This window comes from Cinclus cinclus, chromosome 11, assembly GCF_963662255.1.
Source record: "Cinclus cinclus chromosome 11, bCinCin1.1, whole genome shotgun sequence".
NCBI lineage: Eukaryota > Metazoa > Chordata > Aves > Passeriformes > Cinclidae > Cinclus > Cinclus cinclus.
In genome coordinates this window covers 6703843-6723818 of record NC_085056.1, presented here as the reverse complement: position 1 = coordinate 6723818, position 19976 = coordinate 6703843, and the positions used below count along the sequence as shown (strand labels likewise).

Genomic DNA, 19976 nt, shown 5'->3' with positions numbered 1-19976 from the left:
CCGAGCTGTCGTGTCCGGACACGGCGGGGACAGCCCCGAGCCGCGGTCTGCATTAACGACCTGCGTGATGGGGCCCGGGGCGCCCCGGGCACACGACACCAAACTGGGAGCAGTGGCTGATATCCAGAGGGTCCTGCTGCCGCCTAGAGGGACCGGGACCAGCGCGAGACACGGCTGACAGGAATCTGGGGGAGTGAAGGGTGATGATACTCCATGCAGATTGCCCAGAGAAGCTGTGGCTGCCCCGTCCCAGGAAGCGTTCAAGGCCGGGCTGGAGCAAGGACAGGGGCTTGGAGCAACCTGGTCTAGGCGGGTGTGCCTCTGCATGGCAGGAGGTTGGAACCAGGTGCTTTAAGATCACTTCCAACCCAAATTATTCCAGGATTTAACAAGGAGACGCGTGTCCCTCGGCCCCCGCAGAGGAGCAACGCCAGGCACCAGGATGCGCCGGGGGCCACCAAATGTCCCCGGCCAGCACCGAGCAGGACGCGGCTGCACAGAAGGTTCGCGGTGACCCTGGCTGCTCCAGGCAGAGCAGCGCCAGGATGAGGGGAGCGGGGGCTGTCACGGCGGGGTCACCCTTTGTCGGAGGTACCCCGGTACGGGGACACGGGGACACGACGGGAGCGCAGCGCGGCGCGGGGCGGAGGCTCCGCCGCATGCCCGGGGGTGTCGGGGTGGGGCAGCCCGGGGCTCAGCCCGGCCGGGCCGGTGCCACCCGCGCCCCGCCTGCGGAGGGGCCGTGCCGGGGCTGTCCCGGGGCCGGTGAGAGGCATGGCGGGGCTGCCCGCCGCCGCGCGCGCCCGGAGCGCCTCCCCGGGCTCCCCCCCGGCCCTGGACGGCTCCTTCTTGCTCTCGCCGCTCGGGGGGCTGATGGGCGCCCAGGCTGTGAGTACCGGGGAGGGGGAGCGGCGGAGGAGGGAGGGAATCACCCACTCTGGTGATTTTCTACTACTGGAAACAAACCGGGTTCTCTTCGGCTGCCAATCCGACCCCATCTCCGCTGTCTAATCCTATTTAATCCCTAATCCCAAAAGAGTGCAGCCCCCACTCTCTTCCTTCCCTCTGTAAAGCCAGAGGAAAAGTCGGATTCTTGCCCTCGCACCCCTTGCCGGTTGTAACTCCGCTCAGTGCCGGGTGGTTCCCAGTGCCAGGCACGGGCTGATCCCCGCGGGCATCTCCGCAGGGCACAGCCAGTGGGTCGGGGGTGTGTGAAGCCCAGTGACTCCAGGTGAGGTGTGCTGGGGTTGCTCCTGAGGATCTCACGCTCCCTGGAACACTCTCATCCCTCCAGGTTGTTCTCCCAGGCTGCTCTCAGAGGAGCCCAAGGGTCCGTGCACCGTCAAATCGAGCAGAGCATCGCCTCCCCATTGCTTCAGCATCGGAGGCAACCACAATAATCTCTACTCTCCCGCTGGTGCTCTCCCCGGGAGCGCGGGTGCCACATGAATGCACGGGAGTGGGTGTTCAGCTGCGTACTGGGCCATTTGTGACCTGCCCACGGTGCTGCCCTGCTGCGTGGGAGGTGTTCACTCGTCCCCTCTCCTCGGGGCAGCGTTGTGGGATGTGCCCTGATCGGCCAGTGTGGAACAGCTGGCACAAATCTGGCTCCTGGCTCCAGATTCCAGCCCCTGGGCATAGCTGAGCTGCAGGTGACACAGGGACAAACGCTCAGGGAAGGGGGCAGGAAGGATGCTGCTGGGGGTGCCTTGTAGGAGCGTCAGGAAAGAGAGATGGAAGCAAGACCAGCAGCAGACACCTTTCAACTCTGCAGCTGGTGCCACCTCTGCAGCCCCTGGCTCGGGCCAGGCTGTTAAACAGGGAAAGCTGCTGCTTCCCCCCCCCCAGCAGCTGGAGCGGGGTAGTTCACACACGCAACTCCTACTCCTGCAGAAGCCCCCTCTACATGTTTCTCCCCAGCACATATTTTGCAATCACGAGTGTTAGAAATAAATGTGACAGACAAGGAGGCATTGTCGGGGCAGCGGAGCACCGGGGCGTTGGACGCGGGCAGGACAAAGGCTGTTGTGTTTTTTCCATGACAATAAGTGGTGAGGGCTTACACAGGAGCACAGCGGCTTTCCAAGGAGCCCTTCTGCCGAGCGTGCCGCTGCTTTCCTGGAGTGAGGGGAACCCAGCTGCTGATGGTGCTGGTGTGCCTGGGCCTGTGGGAGATGTTCAGTATTCCTCCTGCAGGAACCAGCCCCTGAGCACATTCCCTGTTTCACCCCACAGGTGCTCGGTTTACTGGTGTGGTCTCTCATCGCAGCCACAACGTACCACCTCCACGCGGCATACGGCTGGGTGATGTTTGTGTCCCTCTTCTTCTGGATACTAACACTCCTTTTCTTGGTGACTTACCTCCTGCAGCTTCATCAGAAGTTCTACATGGTCCCCTGGCCCCTCGTGGTGGGTAGCTGAGAGAGAGCGAAGTGGGATCCCGAGAGGGAAACATCTTGGGAAGGTAGTCTGGGAAGGCTTCAGCCTCTTCTGGGCTGAGGAAGCCAAGTCCCCTGCACCTTGCACAATGCCATTGTTTCATTCTGCCCTTGAATTGCTTAGAAAATGCTCAAACCAGAAAGACCTGTGTCAGTCCATAAAATTACAGCCACCAAGTGCTGCAGTTGTGGTGTCATCCCAAAACCTCCCAGCACAACGTGGGGAGCATTCAATGTGTTCTCCTGGGGAATGGGGAGGAATGTTAACCTGAACCTTTTGCTCCTGCCTCTCCCCACTGTGCATGAGCCTGAGCCCAGACCTCACAACCTCCTCTTTGCTTTCCTCAGCTGATGATCTCCAACGCTGTGGCCACCGTGCTGTACCTCACGGCCTTCGTGACGTGCGCGGCCGCCGTGCAGCCCACGTCCTGGCGGCAGTGGGACTACAACCGCAGAGCTGCTGCCTCCGTGAGTACTGAGGGACAGGGGAGGGCCAAGGGGCTGGGGCAGCCACCGTGGTCACACGGGGGACGTGCTCCTCTTCCAGTTCTTCGCCTGTGTCACGATGATCACCTATGGGGTGAGCACCTTCTTCAGCTTCCGCGCCTGGAAAGGGCTCGGCAGCAACGCGGCCACCAGCCAAGTGACTGACCACGTGTAAGGACTGGACAGCAAAGCACAGCCGGGGCCACCCTGCACCAGCTTGTGCCAGGCTTGGTGGCTTGGAGCCTCGTGTGCCACCAGGGCTCGTTTTGGGACCAGCCTGTGCTGGCAGCAGTGGTCAGAACTGGGTCATGTGGATGCTGCCCTGTGGTTTCTGATGATGCTTCCAGCTGATGTGCCCACAGCACAACCCCACCGGCATCGCCTCTGGGGGACACAGACTGGTGGGGGCTGCAGCTCCTGCTCATTCCTGGGGGTCACCCGATCCTTGCTGGAGCAGCTCCACTGAGGGGGCTCAGCCAATTTGGCAATTTGGCCCAATACTAAAACCCACTAATCCAAGCCCAGGCTCCCCTCTCTGCTCATTCACAGCTACAGTGTAAGTAATGCAATTAATGAGATGCAGAAACAGTGGCAGAGCTGGAAGATGGGAAGTGAAGCAAAGGAAGCAGTCATAACTGCTCTTGTATTGATTTCTAACAATTTCAATACAAATTTTATGCTTTAAATAAAAACATTCCTAAATCCAGCACTGGAGTCTGTCATGAGAAAACTTGTCTTGTGTGGAGGCAGCACATACAGCATGGGGGACAGCAGAGATGTCACTGTAGGGGTGGGTGTTCCTTCCCACTCCATGTGGTTTTTAGCCCCTGTGGGCTATGGAAGGAATAAGTGCAGAGAGCTCACCTCAGGGTTCACCTCTCGTTGCTTAATGCAGACACACGCTCAGAGTGTGCATCCAAGACCACAAGAACACAAACGAGGTGCCTAGGCTTTGATCCCTCCTTCTTCCTGACTCAGCACCACACACTCCCGAGTTCACCTCATTAACCAGCAAGTCAATTTTGCCCATTAGCTGCAGGTCATTTAGAGAAATTACAATCAAGACTGCAAAAGCTCTGGGAACACAGGCAAGATCAGCACCTCAGGAGAGGGAAGAACCACACTCCTCCCCCATGCTGCAGACCACAAATTCACCTTTCGGGTGTTTGTCAGAATGAGAAGTGATGCTCAGCCAGGCAGAGCAGCTTTTCTTTCACACCCTCCTTGTACAAGGCAGTAAAAGTAGATTCAGTAAGTTCAAAAGCTGGTGCATGGTGAGCTACACTGCAAATCTTACTGCATGCTCTGCATGGGAGAAGTTTTACCAGGTTGTCTGCAGAGGCAGGATCAGAAAATTGAACTGCATTGATGGAAGGTGAGAACTGAAAAGGAACTGGACACATGGCATTGGTCCATGAGACAGATCTGCCTTTATTTGGTTGTCAGCAAGTAAATCAAGGGTGAAATTTCCACAATTATGAATATATAGACATACATATATATATGTAACAGGAACAGTAAGAAAATAAAAACAATAAAATTAATAGAAATTAACATGGGAGGTCACCATGGAATTCCACAATCTAAACAGAAAATTTACTTACAAACACTGATAAAGGACATTGGTCTCAGCCTTCCAAACTCTGATATGTTCCAAATTAGTTTAATCAGTATTTCTCCAGGTTCAACTGCATCACCAGGCAACCAAGGCTCCAGAATCTGAATCTCTCTGGGAAGGATGTGACCAAGAAAATTATGTGCTGTTCCTATAAAGCAGCTGATCAGCATGAATTCTGCCTTGGCACCTTGTAAAAAATTTCCTTGCTGGATTCTCAGTTAAAACCACAGTCCTGAGAACTGAGCACCTTTTACTGCCAGGTGGCCAGGCTGGATGGGATTGTGAGCAGCCTGCTCTAGTGGAAGGTGTCCCTGCCCATGGCAGGGGGGTTGGAACTGAATGATTTCCAGTTAAGCAATGAGGCTGCAGGAACAGAAGGAATAAACTGTTCTCTGTGTTCAGCAGAGACAGGACAAAGAACAAGGAGCTCAAACTGCAGCTCAGGCACTTTATATCAGAGTGCAAAAGGCTCCCTGCAGCAGCAGCAAGCAGCTGGGCACTGCAGAGAACTGCTCAGACAAACCACACCAGCTTCTAAAGAAGATCCTGCAGACATATAAAGAGAAGTTTGGGTAGAGCTGGAGAAAGGAAGACTGTCTCTCACAGTCTCTTCCATCCATTTTGTAAAAGAGAATAAAAATTCCAGAAAGTTTTGATTTCAGCCCCTGGAGAAGAATGCACAGTCCTGGCCCTGCCCCACCGCACACCCACCTCCCTGACAGCCGCCGTGGAGCCGAGTCCCCGCCCCTCTGCCCCGGCGTCTCTCGGGAATCGCTGCCTTTCACCTCTGAAAATTGAATAGACCTTGCTTAAAATACAACAGAACTCCCTTCAGAATGACTTGTTTAATGGTTTAATGAAGTCACCACTAACGCACTGCTTAAATCCAGACTTCGACCTTCTTTTTCCTAGAAACATGGAGAAAAAAAGAAATCCGTGACTCCACAGTGGAATAAGAATTTCAAAAAAAGAAACAGGCAACAGATTCTCTGCTGCATCAAACCATTATAAAATTACTTGAGCATCTGTGATTGAATGTGAACCCAAGAAGATTGTGCAGGAATCCCTGGGGTGAGGGGGCTGTCACCCTGCCACTGTCTGCCCATGTCAGGGCAGTCTTGCTCACACCTGGAGCACACACAGGGATGCTGTGCCAGTGGCTCAGGGATCTACAGAAATCTGGCTCCTGTCATTTGCTTCTCAGAGACCCCAATCTGCAAATCCCAACTGAAACTCCTCCTGCTGTTGATACATGGACTGACTCTTTCTGTTCAGCCTGTCTCCTTTTCCACAAAATTCACAGGGATGGGGAAGGGGCAAAGGCATAACCACAGCTGTGATTGTTTTGCTCCTTGTCAAACAGGACTGGACTGACACTGGAGAGCACTGATTTTCATTCTGTTAGGAAAAACCTAATCCAAAAATCTCAGCACTTTTGTAATTTTTCCAGCTGACACAGAGAGGAGGAGGAGGCTTAAAAAGTGGATTTTGGATAGACTAGGAATAAAAAATAAAAGATACTACAGAGTCAGAATGGCCAAGATGGAAAGGGGTCTATGGAGGTCATCTGGGCCAAACCCCACGTTGAAGCATGGTCACTCAGGACTGTGTCCAGACAACTTTAGAATATCCCCAAGGATGGAGACTCCACAACCTCTCTGGACAAGGAAGCTGTGACAGTGCTCAGAGACTGTCACAGTGAAAAAGTGTTTCCTTCTGTGCATTTGGAAAACAACGTTCACAAATGCAGGAAGTTCACAAAAGCAGGAAGAGCTCGCCCACTTCATTCATATTTTCATGAATGTTCCCATGTTTTCATGCCAGCTTCATTCATGTTTTCTAGAAACTATTAAATGTGCAGTTTGAGTTTAAAAAGCCACTCAGTGAAGTAATTTTTCTTTTGATTCCATTGCAGCCTTTGATTAAATACAGCAATCTACTGTAGTAGCTTTCATTTGGCACTCTCAGGAGCTACACCCAAATCAAGAGCCATTCTGCCAATGAAAATAAACAATGTGATATACTCACAGCTCTGTATTCCAAGAACATTTCTTTGAAAGCCAGAAAGTCTGTAAATGTGAGCAGCAGATCAAATATATCACCTGGCATTTCATCTTTGTGCTGTCTACAGAGAAAAAGAAATTGGGGAATGAGAAAAATTAGTTATTTTAAAATGGTACAAGGTCAAAACAGACAAGTAAAACAATATCAGTATTTAAACAAGAATGTTATTGCAGGTTATCATATAGCAAAAATGCAGCCAAATACTACCATGTAGTATCTCCAATCCAACTACATTGTTACATTTATCTAAATCCAAGACCTATGAGTATCCTATCAGTCCTTGAAAACCAGACCTGCTTATTTAAGAAACATTAAAAATTAAACAGATTCAAATATTTTAAGATACTCAGTTCCCAATTACACTTGCCTTTCTTATCACTAAAACCAGTGATCTTTCAAAAACAAGCTCTTCAGGAAGCTGGTTAAGCTAAAATGACCCAATGCAAAAGCTGAACACAAACCAAACTCTTCTCTGAATGCTCCATACAAAAATTGCAATAAAGGAATTTAATCACATGAGTGAAACACTACCAGGCTACTTGAGATGCCTGGAAGAGAGAAACAAGACCAAACCTTTTAAGGGTCTGGCTTCGAAGTGACAATAAATATGAAAATCATCCAGTGCTCTCATTCTGATTTCTCTTCCTACCCCTTCAAACACAAAATATTTCAGCATGAGAATTGAGAAATTTAGAGTAGCAGGACATGCTGAAGGCAAGAAAAGTGGTCAGCCACTGCCTGCATGAACACTTCATTTTTTAAGCTAAAGTGGAACCATCATCTAAAGGGAGAACAGTCAAACCCAAGCTTTAATCTAGATAAAAAGAACTGAGAGGCACATAAGACACTCCTCAACCAAAAGCAAAGCAGAGACTTACTGCAATGACACTGTGAAAGCAACCATATCAAACCCACGAATCCGATCAAGCAACTTCTCTTCAATGTATTTCTCTACTAAAGAGATCTGAAAAAAACCCAGACAAACCACCCCAGTAAGATGACAACAGATTTCAGAAGCAGATTTCAAACAGCATCCTTACACTGACACCTTCTTGACACTCTGCATGATCCTCAGTGGGCACAACTGCAGATCCTCAGTGGGTGTTGATGGTTCTGTTCTCACACCAGCCCTGAGGCACAGAGCTGCACATTTTTTGCTGGGCATCTTGGGAAGAACAAACACTGACTATTTGTATCTAGTAACAAATATTTTTCCAACTCATTTAATGGTACTGAATAGTAGACTGGTCTAGTTTCTTGATTATGCTTTGCATGAAGAATGTGATTGAATTATCCAATACAAAAAATAATATAACTGGAAAAGAAAAAACTTTGTTTGCACACATGCTAAACACATTATTTACTACATCAATTGGCTAAATTTCTGTTCAAGAGAGCTACACAACTTCCAAAATAGCTCTAGAAAATGTTGTGTGAAACAGTGAGAAAGGAACCTAAAGCTTCAAAATTTTTTCTTGCTCACAGATCATGGTTGTGCTTCTGAAGAAAACAGGAACACATTGGGATCTGCTCCATGTAAGCCCAGTATTTTATACAGGCAGAACTATTAAAAAAAGTAATACATATGAAAAATAGGAAAAGGTATCTTACATATTCATTAAAAATGTCCGTATAGATGAGCTTGTTTTCTTCTGAGTCATCAAACTCCTGGTAGTGCTTCTCCAAAAAATTCCTCTGTATTAACTGGAAATCATCATCTGGGCCACAACAGAAATGCAGCACAGTTAGGAGTTTAGTCATTCTTTCTGTAACACAAACCCCACATTCACTGGTCCTCTGCTTCCCTGCTGTAACCACAGAGCCCTGCACACGTGCAGAGTTCATCACATCAGCACCACAGCTGCTGCCAAACCACCACTTCTGACCCATCTGTGAGAAGACAGAGGCTGCTGGTGAAATATTACCAAAACAGTCTTCCTGTTCTACATTTATTAATACTTATTTATTCTGAACCTCTTTTTGTTCTGGCTCTAAAGTCAGCAAAACATTTGTATTTTTATATTGAGTACCTCTTTCCCACAACAACTCAAAGTAAGTTTTTTTCTTTGAATTTAAAAATACCAGTGAAACTCCCAGATTAAATTTTCAATTGACAGCCAAAGAAGTTTATTCCACTTGTGGAAGAAGAGTAAAAATAAACATGGTAGGTCACCATGGAATTGCACAGAACCGGTCTAAATAAAAAGTATATTTATAAACACTGGTAAAAGACACCAGTCACAGCCTTCCAAACTCTGATGGGTTCCAAGTTAATTTAGTTACCATTTCTCCAGATTCAACTGCATCACCAGGCAACCAAGGCTCCAGAATCTGAATCCCTCTGGGAAGGATGTGACCAAAGAAATTATGTGCTGCTCTTGTAAAGCAGCTGATGGCTGATCAGCATGAATTCTGCCTTGGCACCTTGTAAAAAACTTTCCTGGACACACTGACTTTCAGTTAAAATCACATTCCTGAGAACTGAGCACCTTTTACTGCCAGGTGGCCAGGCTGGATGGGATTGTGAGCAGCCTGCTCTAGTGGAGGGTGTCCCTGTCCATGGAAGGGGAGTTGAATGATCTTTAAGATCCATTCCAACCCAAACCATTCTATGATTCTGTGATCACCTTTGTGCTTTAGGGCTGGATACAAAGAATAAGGTTCCCCATTCTTGCAGCTTTCAGTGCTGGAATAGAACCAACTCTCAGTCTGCAGCTCAGGCACTTTCTATCAGAGTGCAAAAGGCTCCCTGCAGTAGCAACTGGGCACTGCAGAAAACTGCCCAGATAAACTATGGTGGCTTCTAAGAACATCCTGATAGACATGTTAGGAGAGGTTTGGGCAGAGCTGGGGAAGGGAAGCCTGCCTCTCAGAATCTCTTCCACAAAAATCCCAGAAAGCTTTGATTTCTCTGTGAGATGCACAAACATCTTTACTGTTTTCCCAAGAAGCAGTGCACTGCAGTGATGTAGAGAATAATTTTCAAGAGTCATAAGCACACAGAAGAATTTTATGTATATTTTTACTACACTATCAGGTTAGAGGTTCATGGTAAGAAAGGAAGGATAGCTTCCATGAAGCAGGCAGGAGCTCTGTATGTTGGCTAATTACCAGAAGAGCAGCTGGCAACATAATTTATCAGCCCTGTTGCTGTCTGTACCTACTTGCAGACCTTACCCATTATGATATCCTCCAGATAGCCAACAACTGCATCAAACTCATCAGAAGTGGTGGAGCTGAAAGCAAAGCAAGACAGGACTGCATATATATTCTGACCACAGCAGAAATTAAAGTTAAATTTAAAAAGAATTAACAAAAGCCTAAGTACAAATAAACCCAGATAAATAAGATAACTGAAAAACTTCCTAGTTTCAACCTACAAAATAATCCATCCAGCATTGATGAGAAGACTGCTCCATGGAGATTCTCATTAGGCCTCTACTCTATTTCCTCCTAGTAAGGTGCCTAATTGCAAGAAAGAATAAATGTTGTTTTACTGGCATTACTGTCAAGGTAATTCTAATTCTGGTGCAAAAGAATGTAAAGAGTGTAATTAGATTAGCAAATTAATTAAGCCTTTTCCAACCCACAAATCCCAGCTGCTATGTTTTGCTTCTCTTTCCTGCACATGGTGATCACAGAACTGTAGACACTCTAGAGAATATTTTGAAATTTTTGGTCTTGTGGTACAATTTAAACTGAATGTATACACAAGTATTACATAATTGAAGAAATTTAAATATTTTTCTTATTCTTCCAAGAAACATCCTTATATGATCCAAATAAATGGGACAATATCCTTAGGTTATTATACCATGAGCAAACATAAACACCATTATGGATCTGAATTCAGCCAGGGAAATCTTTGGTGCCAGCATCAGGAGCCTGGATCTATTATTGTGCAACTTGTTCAGACACAGTAAATAATCCACAGGATGTCTTTGGCATTCACAGCTCATCTTTAGTGGGAGATGAACTCTTCTTATTTTCTCCAAGGGATGAAAGACAAACTTTTCTCACACATGAGGGAAAGAAGTCTCAAAGAAATAGGGACATTTGTATTTAAGAAAATAATTCGCTTCGATCAGTGAAAGCACCATTTAAATTCAATTGAACGTCTCTTTCTCATCAGTAAACAGAGTAGGATAGCCCTTCAGACTAAGTTTTGAAAAGCTCATTAAAGTTACTTTGCCATTAGAGAATACTCCAGTGAAGTTAATCCAATAGTAGTTTAGCCGACAGTTTAGCTATAATCAGGCTCGTTCTGATCAGGAAAAACTGAGAGATCTTCGATTTAAAAGGTGTCTGCCCAGCTAGCGACAGGATCGGTGCTCGGGGGAGCTGCGCGCAGCCAAGGCCCGGGACAGGGACAGGGACAGCCCGCGAGAGGGCGGCACGGGGCCGGGAATGGGGCTGGACACCCTCGGGCAGCTCAGCTCAGCTCAGCTCGGCTCAGCTGGGCTCAGCGCTTCCCTCGGCATGCACTGACTTCGCTAGAGATAATTCCCACTCTTCCCCCTCCCCCCCCCCCGACCCCTTCCAAATAAACGCTACTCCTAGTTTTACAGCTTAGCCTTACAGAAAAAGTGTTAATTTAAACCCTGGTTTAAGTCTGTGCAAATAACGGAATTTTAACTGTTCCAAAAGAACCCGGTTCCATCTCTTTATACAACACGCCTACAGAGGCACAAGCTCACCAACACTGTGCTTTAATTCCCTGTCACCTCACAATGCCCAGTCTGGGCGAGCACACTGTGCTGCTGGGGCAGCCCTGGCACGGCTGTTGTTCAGAGCCTGGGGGTGAAAGAGTTAAATCCGTGCATGACAGAGGCACAGTCACACAATCCCCTCTGCCACAACTCTTGGGAAAAGAGTACAGCAGACACTCGTGGGGTGAAGCAGCACCTTTGCATCTGCCACTGTGAAATTTGGCTGAGGTCACCTGTGAATGGGCTCAGTTTTAGAAGGAGAACAGAGGAAGAGTCTCCTCTCAGGATCAGCGACATAAGACAACTAACACTCTTGAAAAGGAGAAATTCTGAATTTAAAATGAACACCAGAAAAAGCAATTTCCAGCCTTAGAAGGCTTGCTCTGATCCCTCAGCAGAGCTACCCAGTGTTACACTGACCCCAGTGCTATTTTGACTCCATCTAAACTCTGCGCTGATGTTATTTCCTCTTGCAGCTTTGCATTCTGCACCTTTGTTCCCCTAAGAAGCAGAATCTGCTAAACAGTGTGATGTAAATTCATTCATGCAATTATATTTCCATCAAGGTATTTTAACTAGTAATTAGCTTACTGAAAATCCGACACACGAGAATGTAGCATACTCACGTGGCTACGCCCAAACTTTCTCCATCAGAAGTCTCCATTGTTCCTGCCTAGCCAGAATGGGAGAGACAATCTGAATGTTTCAGCTATTAGTGGCTATTTCTTCTTTATGAACAAAGTGCTAAAGAATAACATGACTTAGCGTTAATAGAAATTCAACTGCTAAACTTCCATACATTTCCTAAAGAGCAAATCAGGAGATAAATTCTTAAACATGGGAATTCCAATATCACGTTCTTCCAAAATTATTACTACCGCTTATTTTTTGGTAATAACCCAAATAATCTAGAAACTTTGTCTATTCAGAGAACAAGCTCAAAATTCAGCCAGTCCCTATAAAGGGGTTTTGGGTAACCTCTACATCTTTTCTCCTGAAACATCTATGGCTGACTATTATAGAAATAAAGCCAGGTAAGATGCAGGACAGGCTGGCAGGCCAGGCTTTGGACAGCGATCCTAGGCAGGACGCTCGGCCCGTGGCTGCGAGCAGGTGCCGGAACAGGGCACACAGCACCCCGGGGCCGCTGGGCTTCACTCTCCGCCGGCCCTCGGAGCGGTCCCGGAGCAGCACCGCGGGCAGAGCGGGAGCGGAGCGCGTCCCTCTCCCGGCACCCAGCCCGTCTCACTCCCTCCCTCTCCTCCGAGCGACCCAGAGGAGCGAGCCATCACCCACCTCCCCCCACTCCACAAAGCGCCCCGGCAGTGCCATGTCCCCATTCCCCCGCTCTCTCAGCCGTTCCCTCAGACCAAGGCCCCGCGCCCCCCCGCCCGCACCCACCGCCCTCAGGCACAGCGCGCAGCCCCCTCCCCTCGGGCCGTCTCCTGGGGAACGCGCTCTTCCGCCTGGCCCTCAGCCAATCACAGCGCGGCTCCGGCCCGCTGGGCCCGCCCCCGACGCATCCGCCCAATCAGAGCGCGGCGGGGGCCGCGCGGGAAGGCGGTGCCGCCGCCATGGCGGGTTGGGGAGCGCGTCCTGCGCCGGGCCTGAGGGAGGGACGAGGAGACAGCGGTGGTTGTTTGTAAATGGCGCTGGTAAAGCGGGTTTCCCATCAGAGAGCAGAGCTCTGAGTGTTAGGGATAGGCCCCAGCTGCTGCAGCCCAGCGACCCCACCTAGGGCTCCCCCGGCACGACGGTCGCAGCAGACTTGCAAACACGCACCTTGGTTTCAGCCGAAAAGGAATTAAAGCACAACAACCAGCCTTCAGGATGTTTTTATTATTGAAAGGACAACTTTGCTACAATTCATTTCCCCCTGCGAGGGCCTGTGGAGTCACCACCTCCCGTCCCTTTCCCCAAAGCCAGGGGAGTGCAAGGAACCAGGGTGACAGCGGCGTCGGGGTCATGGGGTATCCAGCTTGACAAAAACGCCCCCGGTGTGGATGGCGGCAGAAAGCCAGTCAAAGTGTACAGTCTTTACATTTGTGAAATGAACAGGACAGTTCTCTGCAACACAGCTCCCTCCTCCGCCACCCTTGACTTCCTCTGCCCAGCACCAGCTGCATGGAAGACAGTCTGGGGCAAAATTTTCCAAAGCATTCACATCTTTTCCGTAAAGAACGCAGGCACTTAGTCCCATGGCCACAAAGGCAGCGAGGCTCTAAGGGCAGCTGCATTCCGAGGGGACAGCAGATGCCTAGAAGCCATTGTGGACTTGGGTCTGAAGACCTTAATTTCACAGAGCAGTTGATACGAATAGGAGTCCTAGGCACTTCTGAAAATTTTACCTCAGTTAATCCTGGCCAGGGAAACCAATGCCCTGAAATTACTAGACTCTATTAAGGCAGAGTTCAAAATGGTTCTGTCCCACCTCTTCCCTAAAGTATTACTTGTAACTTTGTGCCTTAGGGATAAAAATCTTCGTGGCATTTGGAAGCACTTAAAACTTCATTTCAAGTGATTCTGAATTCCTAACACCCTTGTGGCAGTGATGGTGGTCACATTTGCTCATTGAGCACAGAGCTGGAAGGGACTCGGCCCCAGCTGAAAACATGGATACAGCAAAACATTGTAAAGTACAGTCAGCAAAGAAATGAGATCCCTGTGACACAGATTTATCAATCAAACCAGGCATCCAAGGTGGAAGAGAATCCACGTTTTAGCAAAAACACTAACCAGCACTCCGCTGCTGGATTCAGTCTACATTTGGACAAAAGTCAACATGAAAATGATGGACAGAACTTTCCTAATTCACACAGCTCTGGATGAAGTTCAGCACCCTTGAGTTAGCAAAGGCGGAAAGTGAAAGGAGTTGCTAGAGAGCTGGGTTCTGGGACCTAAGTGCAGAGCTCTCAGCTCCTGCTGAGGTCTGTAGGAAGCCAGAGCACTCAGCAGAAAGAAGCAGCCTCAGCTCTGCTTTGTTAGTACTTCACAGTACAATAAAGATAAATGATTTTAAAAATAAGCTACATCACACCATGAGAATTCGCTATAACAGCCTCTGCTGCTGAATCACTGCCAAAAGTGGGATGGTTTTGGTGTAAGTTGTGTGTGAATTAGGAAAGTTCTACTACACAGACAGATATTTTTAAAAAAATCAACCTGTCAGGACTTGGAAGAGACCAAGTCACATCCTCAGTTGGTGCAAAATAAGCAGAATCCCACTGATTTTTGTGCTACTTCACTGATACCAGCTGCGAACCCTGATTCCTTGTAGAAACCTAGTAAAAGTCAAGAGCTGCCTACTGAAGTGCATCCTTAATATACAAACATCACAAATGTGTAATTGAAGTGGAGCAGAGATTCCCACTGTATGATCCCTACCAAAAATAGGAAGTGTGGCCCCAAACCTGCTCAGAGCAGGACTGACATGTGGCAAAGAAGGTGCATTTTTAAGGAGTTCAGAATAAGACTGAAATTGCTATCCAAATAACCTTGTTTTAAATAAACTGGTCCAGAATTCTCCTCTAATATTTTAAGATATTGGAAAACTTGAGCTAGCTTTCAAAAACAACACTGATTAAAAAAGATGTTCGATGATACCTTAAAAAATACCCAGAATATCAAATTAATTCCAGTCCAGCATTGTAATTAGTTAAGAATACCTCCTGAAAATTATAACCTCACAAAAAAATGTGGGTATTGAAGTTAAAAGCATCAGAAACATTATGTACTTGAAAATACTACTGATCTTTTAACATTTAAAAACAAATTGGAACATTCTTTGGAATCACCAAGTTATTAAAACCTGTGAGTTTCTCTACAGTCTCCACACTGTCTTTTCAAATCAGTCTGTGTACAGATCCAGTCTTTGAGCAGTTTAATATCAGAAATTACAGAGTCTCTGACCAGCAGGAGGCTACATTAAACAGGAAAACATTGGCATTCTCTTTTTAGTACTGACTTCTGCCAAAAATAGAGACTTTCGAGCACAAGACAGCACGGCCCTGTTTTAGGAAATAGTTATTTTCTCTTCTTTTCTAAAATGCATTGTATGTGTACTTCCAGTGAAAAGTTTTTCAGCACTTGCGACAGGTGAGAAGGAAAAGGGGAAGAAGAAACAACTCCCTCTGCTCTTGCTCGGAGGAACCAATAGCCATAGCTCTTGACTGCTGAAACCAGCTCCCATTGCTGGCAGCTGGAAAGAGCTTATTAAAGATTTCAGTTTTAAGATAAACAGATTACAGGTTAGCATGAAATCTGGCCGTGGCTATGGTTCTATGTGCATAAAGATTGGTTAGAGATGCTTTCCCCTCTCAGTATTGGTTGGAGTTCATTAAAAACAAGTCTGTGGTGTTTCTCCACGTGTGTCATGAAATGTGAGAGATCTGTCTGACTCTGGTTTGTATTTCCTGTCGACACAAAGGGCAGGTCTCCAACTGCAAGGCACACTCCATGCACAGGTCACTGAAGGAGAAAAAAAACCAGTTAAAGCCTGCTTTTACGTACAAAAAAAGTAACCAACAACAAAATAATACAAGCACTAAGCAGTTTAGTCAGCCTGCCACAGGCACAGTCAAGTCCCTCAGTGGGGAGATTAGGCATTGCAAGTCAGGTGTTGTGGATCCATTTACAGGCTTTGAGAGGAGCTCCTGCAGCTCAGCATCTCCCAGTCCTGCAGCTGCTCTTGCAGTTGGTTGGGATCCCACATCTCTGTGCTCATTAATCCTAGCACTCATTCACAATCCTAGCAGCAGCCCCAGTGCCCTGCAGCAACTTTTCCACTTCTTGTTGGAACACACCAGGTTCATCTAATTTTAACTTTCCAGCATCTAGATACATGGCAAGACTCCTTCCATGAGTGCTCTAAGGAGTTTGACTTAAATAGATTCATTTCCTAGTAGGCTGCTTAAAGGCAGGGAAGTGTTATTATAACTCATACTGCTGTCTCATTTTTAGCTTTTAGAGGAATTTGTGACTTGAGACAATCCATTTGTTGAACATTTAATGAGTATGTGAGTATATTACGAATTCTCTGCTCTCATCATGTGATCTGGATTTCAGAGAGCCAGTATCAAGAACTAATTAGCAAAGCCTTTGACATCAGGGAAAGATGATTCAGTAGCCCAGGGCAGCACATAGATACAGCCTCTGTACTTCCCCAAATACACACACCATTAGAGGTTCAATTTGCTCAGGTCTAGGATGAGGGGAATAGTGGGAATATTGTGTTTAACATCTACACATCACATCCTTAAAAGGAAGGAAGGTTATTTCCTTTGTCCTGGGGAGTCAATTAAGATGAGTAGGGACTGCATATGGCCTCATCTAAGCTGAACATCACACACACATTTTCCTATTTCTTTGGATTTGGGCCTTTTTAAGGTTTTACCTGTGTCCACACGGCCTGAGTTCTGTGTCTGCTACCTCATCACAGCAAAGTGTGCAGCAGTTCTCTCTGATACTCACTTGCTTCAGCAAAGCCAGGCGCCTGTGTCTGAAGGGAGAGACAGACAGATCCCCCCAAACATCAGTTTGACTCAAAGCAGTAGATTCAAAACTATTCTGAGAACTGCATCAAGGCCAACATAACACTTGTAGCAGTGCTACACTGCACTGCTGATAAATATTGATCATGACTGCCCACAAAAAAAGGCTTAACACACCCAGAGACCTGCAAAACAGTCTGATTTCCTACTCTGGTCTGTCAGAAAAGGGACAAAAAGAGGATTAAATAACAATTCTCCTAGTTCCCACAAGTGAACACTTAAAAAAATTGTTCTTTTGTACCTGGGTACTTCTAGGAGTTAAGAAAAGAAACCCCAAACAACAAACCTCACTAACCCATGTATCAACAATATACAGAAACCCTATACTGCTCTAACACAGTTTACAAGAATAAAACTGCAAATTAAATTAACATCCCAGTATGGCTACAGCCACAAGGGACAGAAAATAGGTAAAAATCCCTCATTTGATGAAGTAAGACATTTCCCACCTGGAACACACACACACACACAACACCTATCACAGCTATTCAGTGGCACAGTGATGTGTCTTGCCCCAACACCAGAAGCACTAAATTCAGCACAACTCTGCATGAGTTAATGTTAAATTTTGTGATGGATAATTAGGGTCCACTCATACAGGCCTTTGCCTTATCTCCTATCACTTTTAAGATGATCAAAGCCATCTTTTAGTTTAGGATTGGCTTATCATTTCCAAGCAGTTCAGGCTGTAGGGCAGGGATGATCTTTGTTTAAACGAAGAATAACCTTGAATGGAGCCTTTCACTGCTATTGTATAAGGAAGAGTCTGTAACACAGGAGGCCAAGTTTCACCAGTCAGGCATCAACAGGCAACCAGTTTCCCCCAGTTTCTCTCTCATATTTTGACACAATCATGTAACTGCTCTCACAGCTATTGCCTGAACATTGCAAGAGCAGTGCCAGAATGAATAAATCTGATCTGAGCATCAGCCAGAGACTACAAACTTCTCAACCCATGTGGGACACTACCAAGACAGAGGAACACTTAATTTGAAAACAGAAGGTGACAAATTTGGGAGGGTGACAAAAACAGATCATCTTAAAGACTACATCAGACTCTCACTTAAAGCACCTGCAAATCACAAGCAGAAATAATTTACTCTGGCTATAGGTAAGCACAAAACAATTCTGCAAGTTGCATTTGATTTTCTCTGCATAAATACAATATCCTGAGCCTCAAACTTTGCCAATGTGTCTTCAACCCAGAAGGTTTTTTTTCTTTTCTTTTTAAACAGTAAGATACTTAAGTATCTCAAATACACTTGATCATAGCTAGATAATTCAAACCCAGTCTCTGAATTTTATTACAGCCAAGGGGTACCCCCCTCCAACAACCCCACTCCCACTTAATTAGTTGCAATTTAAGATTATTTCATTCACATACATCAGCACAGCTTCAAAGCTAGAAATTCAAGGTACACCACACAGATTACACTGTACACTGTTACTGCTTGTGTTCCAGTAAGTTATTTTATTACTAATAACTTGAATCGGACGAGCTATTTGTTTTTCGTTCCTGCCAGAATTTTGGTAAAAGCTAAAGATGAATGTATCCAGACCTGTTTCTATTCTGATTGAATTGTATTTAGGTGAGAAAACACTTCTATATTTGAATAACTTTTGTCAGTACTATCACTCAAAACCTGGGAAATTTTCATCAGGATCAGAAAAGGACAATTTCAAGACTTACAATCATTCAGCACCTCCATGCTGCCAACACTACAAATTGGGTAAATTTTAAATATGACATCTTTTTTTTTTTTAATTAACACTATCCTTCCTCAATCAACCTAATAATCCTTAGATGGCAGGAGGTACTTCTACTAAAACAGCTTACTGTGTGGTACTATTTCATTTTAATTTAGCTTAATATTACAAAATATATTTCAATTTCATGGATTTTGGTTACATATCTCCTACCCTACTGATGAAATTGCACTGGAGCCTATTGTCTCATCCTTTCACAAGAGAAACCCACGGAAGTATGACCCTATAAATTAATTTTGCAGAGTACAAGACAAGACTTTGCAACTCAGACGTGAAGCATTTTAATTTTCTTTGTGCAAACACACAAGGTAGGAGGATTACCTGGGCAAAATTATTTTCTCTTCTGCTGTCAGAAAGGCATGATCATTGAAGGTACTAAACTTCATTGGTGGTGGGTACTTGAAGGGTTTTGCTCCAAAGTTGAACTCACATTGTTGATAAGACATGAAACTTGCTGCAGCAAAAAACCCTGATCTGCAAAATGAACAGGCATTTTAGAATGACTTAAATAACAGCAGAGTTCTCAGACATGTTACTATTAGCATTTGAAAATACAGCCTGAGACAGAGAGACATTTAATACCAGTGTTTTGCAGCTAACATCAAGTTGCAGCTGCACATACCTACCTTGTTTGGTTCTCAACTCTAGAATTTACTATTGGGATTTATCTGAATTTCTTACTGAGTTAACAAATAAGGGCTGCCTACTGTACAACTTTTAAAAGTCACACTTGTAAAACCACAACTATCACCTCTCAAATTTACTGGAAGGGCCAGAGTTCTGTAATACCCCAAGTTGTAACAAGTACTCAAGTTTATCAATTCCATACTCAAAGAACAGAGCACTAAAAGCTGAATAAAGAAGATACTCAGCAGCTCTTTAAACTGAACTACTTTTCGCCTGCATCTTGAACTTAAATTTGATGAGAAAAAATGGATTAAGTTATTAGCCTGGTAGGAATAACTGTAATGTTTAATTAAGCTGCATAGGAAGCTGCTTTCTCAAGTATTACACCAGCTTATCTTTTCTGAAGTAAAAGGTTGAACTTCCCTATGAGAGTTAGAGGAGTTCACCATGTGTTCATTTTAACAACAGTTGGCAAAATAAGCCCAACGCCTGCCTGCAATGCTACCAAGAGACATTCTCTGATGAATATTCAGTGTGCTGCTCCAGGAGCTGGCCCCAGTGAATGGCAGTCAGTTAACAAGCCCTCTCCAACACTTAGACGGGCTTTGTTTTTCAGAAGAATTCCTCAGGCACCAGAAAATTGTTCATCTTTGCTGCAGCCTCATTCTATTTTTAATGCTATGCTAATTTGACAGTATAAAACACTGAGTTGAACATA

General features: G+C 45.9%; 3 protein-coding genes across 5 annotated transcripts in view; 1 reads left to right on the top strand and 2 right to left on the bottom strand.

Annotated features, from left to right (window-relative positions):
* Nucleotides 1-774: 774 nt before the first annotated feature.
* Nucleotides 775-5118, top strand: PLLP (plasmolipin). The gene is made up of 6 exons (XM_062500271.1): nucleotides 775-888; nucleotides 2236-2409; nucleotides 2787-2906; nucleotides 2986-3095; nucleotides 3474-3480; nucleotides 4948-5118. Exons 1-6 carry the CDS (start codon nucleotides 775-777, stop codon nucleotides 5116-5118), a joined length of 696 nt encoding a protein of 231 aa, XP_062356255.1.
* A 216-nt stretch (nucleotides 5119-5334) lies between these two features.
* Nucleotides 5335-12757, bottom strand: ARL2BP (ADP ribosylation factor like GTPase 2 binding protein). Of its 3 annotated transcripts, XM_062500180.1 has the most exons (8): nucleotides 12717-12751; nucleotides 11942-11988; nucleotides 9987-10071; nucleotides 9784-9842; nucleotides 8218-8324; nucleotides 7647-7771; nucleotides 6571-6667; nucleotides 5335-5450 (listed from the first exon to the last, which is right to left on the bottom strand). In XM_062500180.1, the coding sequence occupies exons 4-8, from the start codon at nucleotides 9785-9787 to the stop codon at nucleotides 5388-5390; spliced, it is 396 nt and encodes a 131-aa protein (XP_062356164.1). In that variant the 5' UTR covers nucleotides 9788-9842; nucleotides 9987-10071; nucleotides 11942-11988; nucleotides 12717-12751; the 3' UTR covers nucleotides 5335-5387. The 3 variants fall into 3 exon arrangements, with proteins under 3 accessions (XP_062356164.1, XP_062356162.1, XP_062356163.1); XM_062500178.1 differs by lacking the exon at nucleotides 9987-10071 and having other exon boundaries at nucleotides 12717-12757; XM_062500179.1 differs by lacking the exons at nucleotides 7647-7771; nucleotides 9987-10071 and adding an exon at nucleotides 7485-7570 and having other exon boundaries at nucleotides 12717-12757.
* A 386-nt stretch (nucleotides 12758-13143) lies between these two features.
* Nucleotides 13144-19976, bottom strand: part of RSPRY1 (ring finger and SPRY domain containing 1) — a 32022-nt gene continuing 25189 nt past the window's right edge. The window contains exons 13-15 of the mRNA XM_062499950.1: nucleotides 18953-19105; nucleotides 16708-16812; nucleotides 13144-15782 (exon numbers count right to left, since the gene is read on the bottom strand). Of these exons, the coding sequence (XP_062355934.1) occupies nucleotides 15686-15782; nucleotides 16708-16812; nucleotides 18953-19105 (355 nt within the window). The 3' untranslated portion in view covers nucleotides 13144-15685. The remainder of the gene's footprint in view (nucleotides 15783-16707; nucleotides 16813-18952; nucleotides 19106-19976) is intronic.

Excerpts from the sequence above, each read along its gene's own strand:
- PLLP (XM_062500271.1), top strand. The coding sequence starts at position 775 with ATGGCGGGGCTGCCCGCCGCCGCGCGCGCCCGGAGCGCCTCCCCGGGC. Across the intron at positions 889-2,235 it reads GGCTGATGGGCGCCCAGGCT|GTGCTCGGTTTACTGGTGTG; the intron begins GTGAGTACCGGG and ends TTCACCCCACAG. Across the intron at positions 2,907-2,985 it reads ACCGCAGAGCTGCTGCCTCC|TTCTTCGCCTGTGTCACGAT; the intron begins GTGAGTACTGAG and ends CTCCTCTTCCAG.
- ARL2BP (XM_062500178.1), bottom strand. The coding sequence starts at position 11,979 with ATGGAGACTTCTGATGGAGAAAGTTTGGGCGTAGCCAC. Across the intron at positions 9,843-11,941 it reads GAAAGTTTGGGCGTAGCCAC|CTCCACCACTTCTGATGAGT; the intron begins GTGAGTATGCTA and ends CTTTGCTTTCAG. Across the intron at positions 7,772-8,217 it reads CGGACATTTTTAATGAATAT|ATGCCCAGCAAAAAATGTGC; the intron begins GTAAGATACCTT and ends GTTCTTCCCAAG.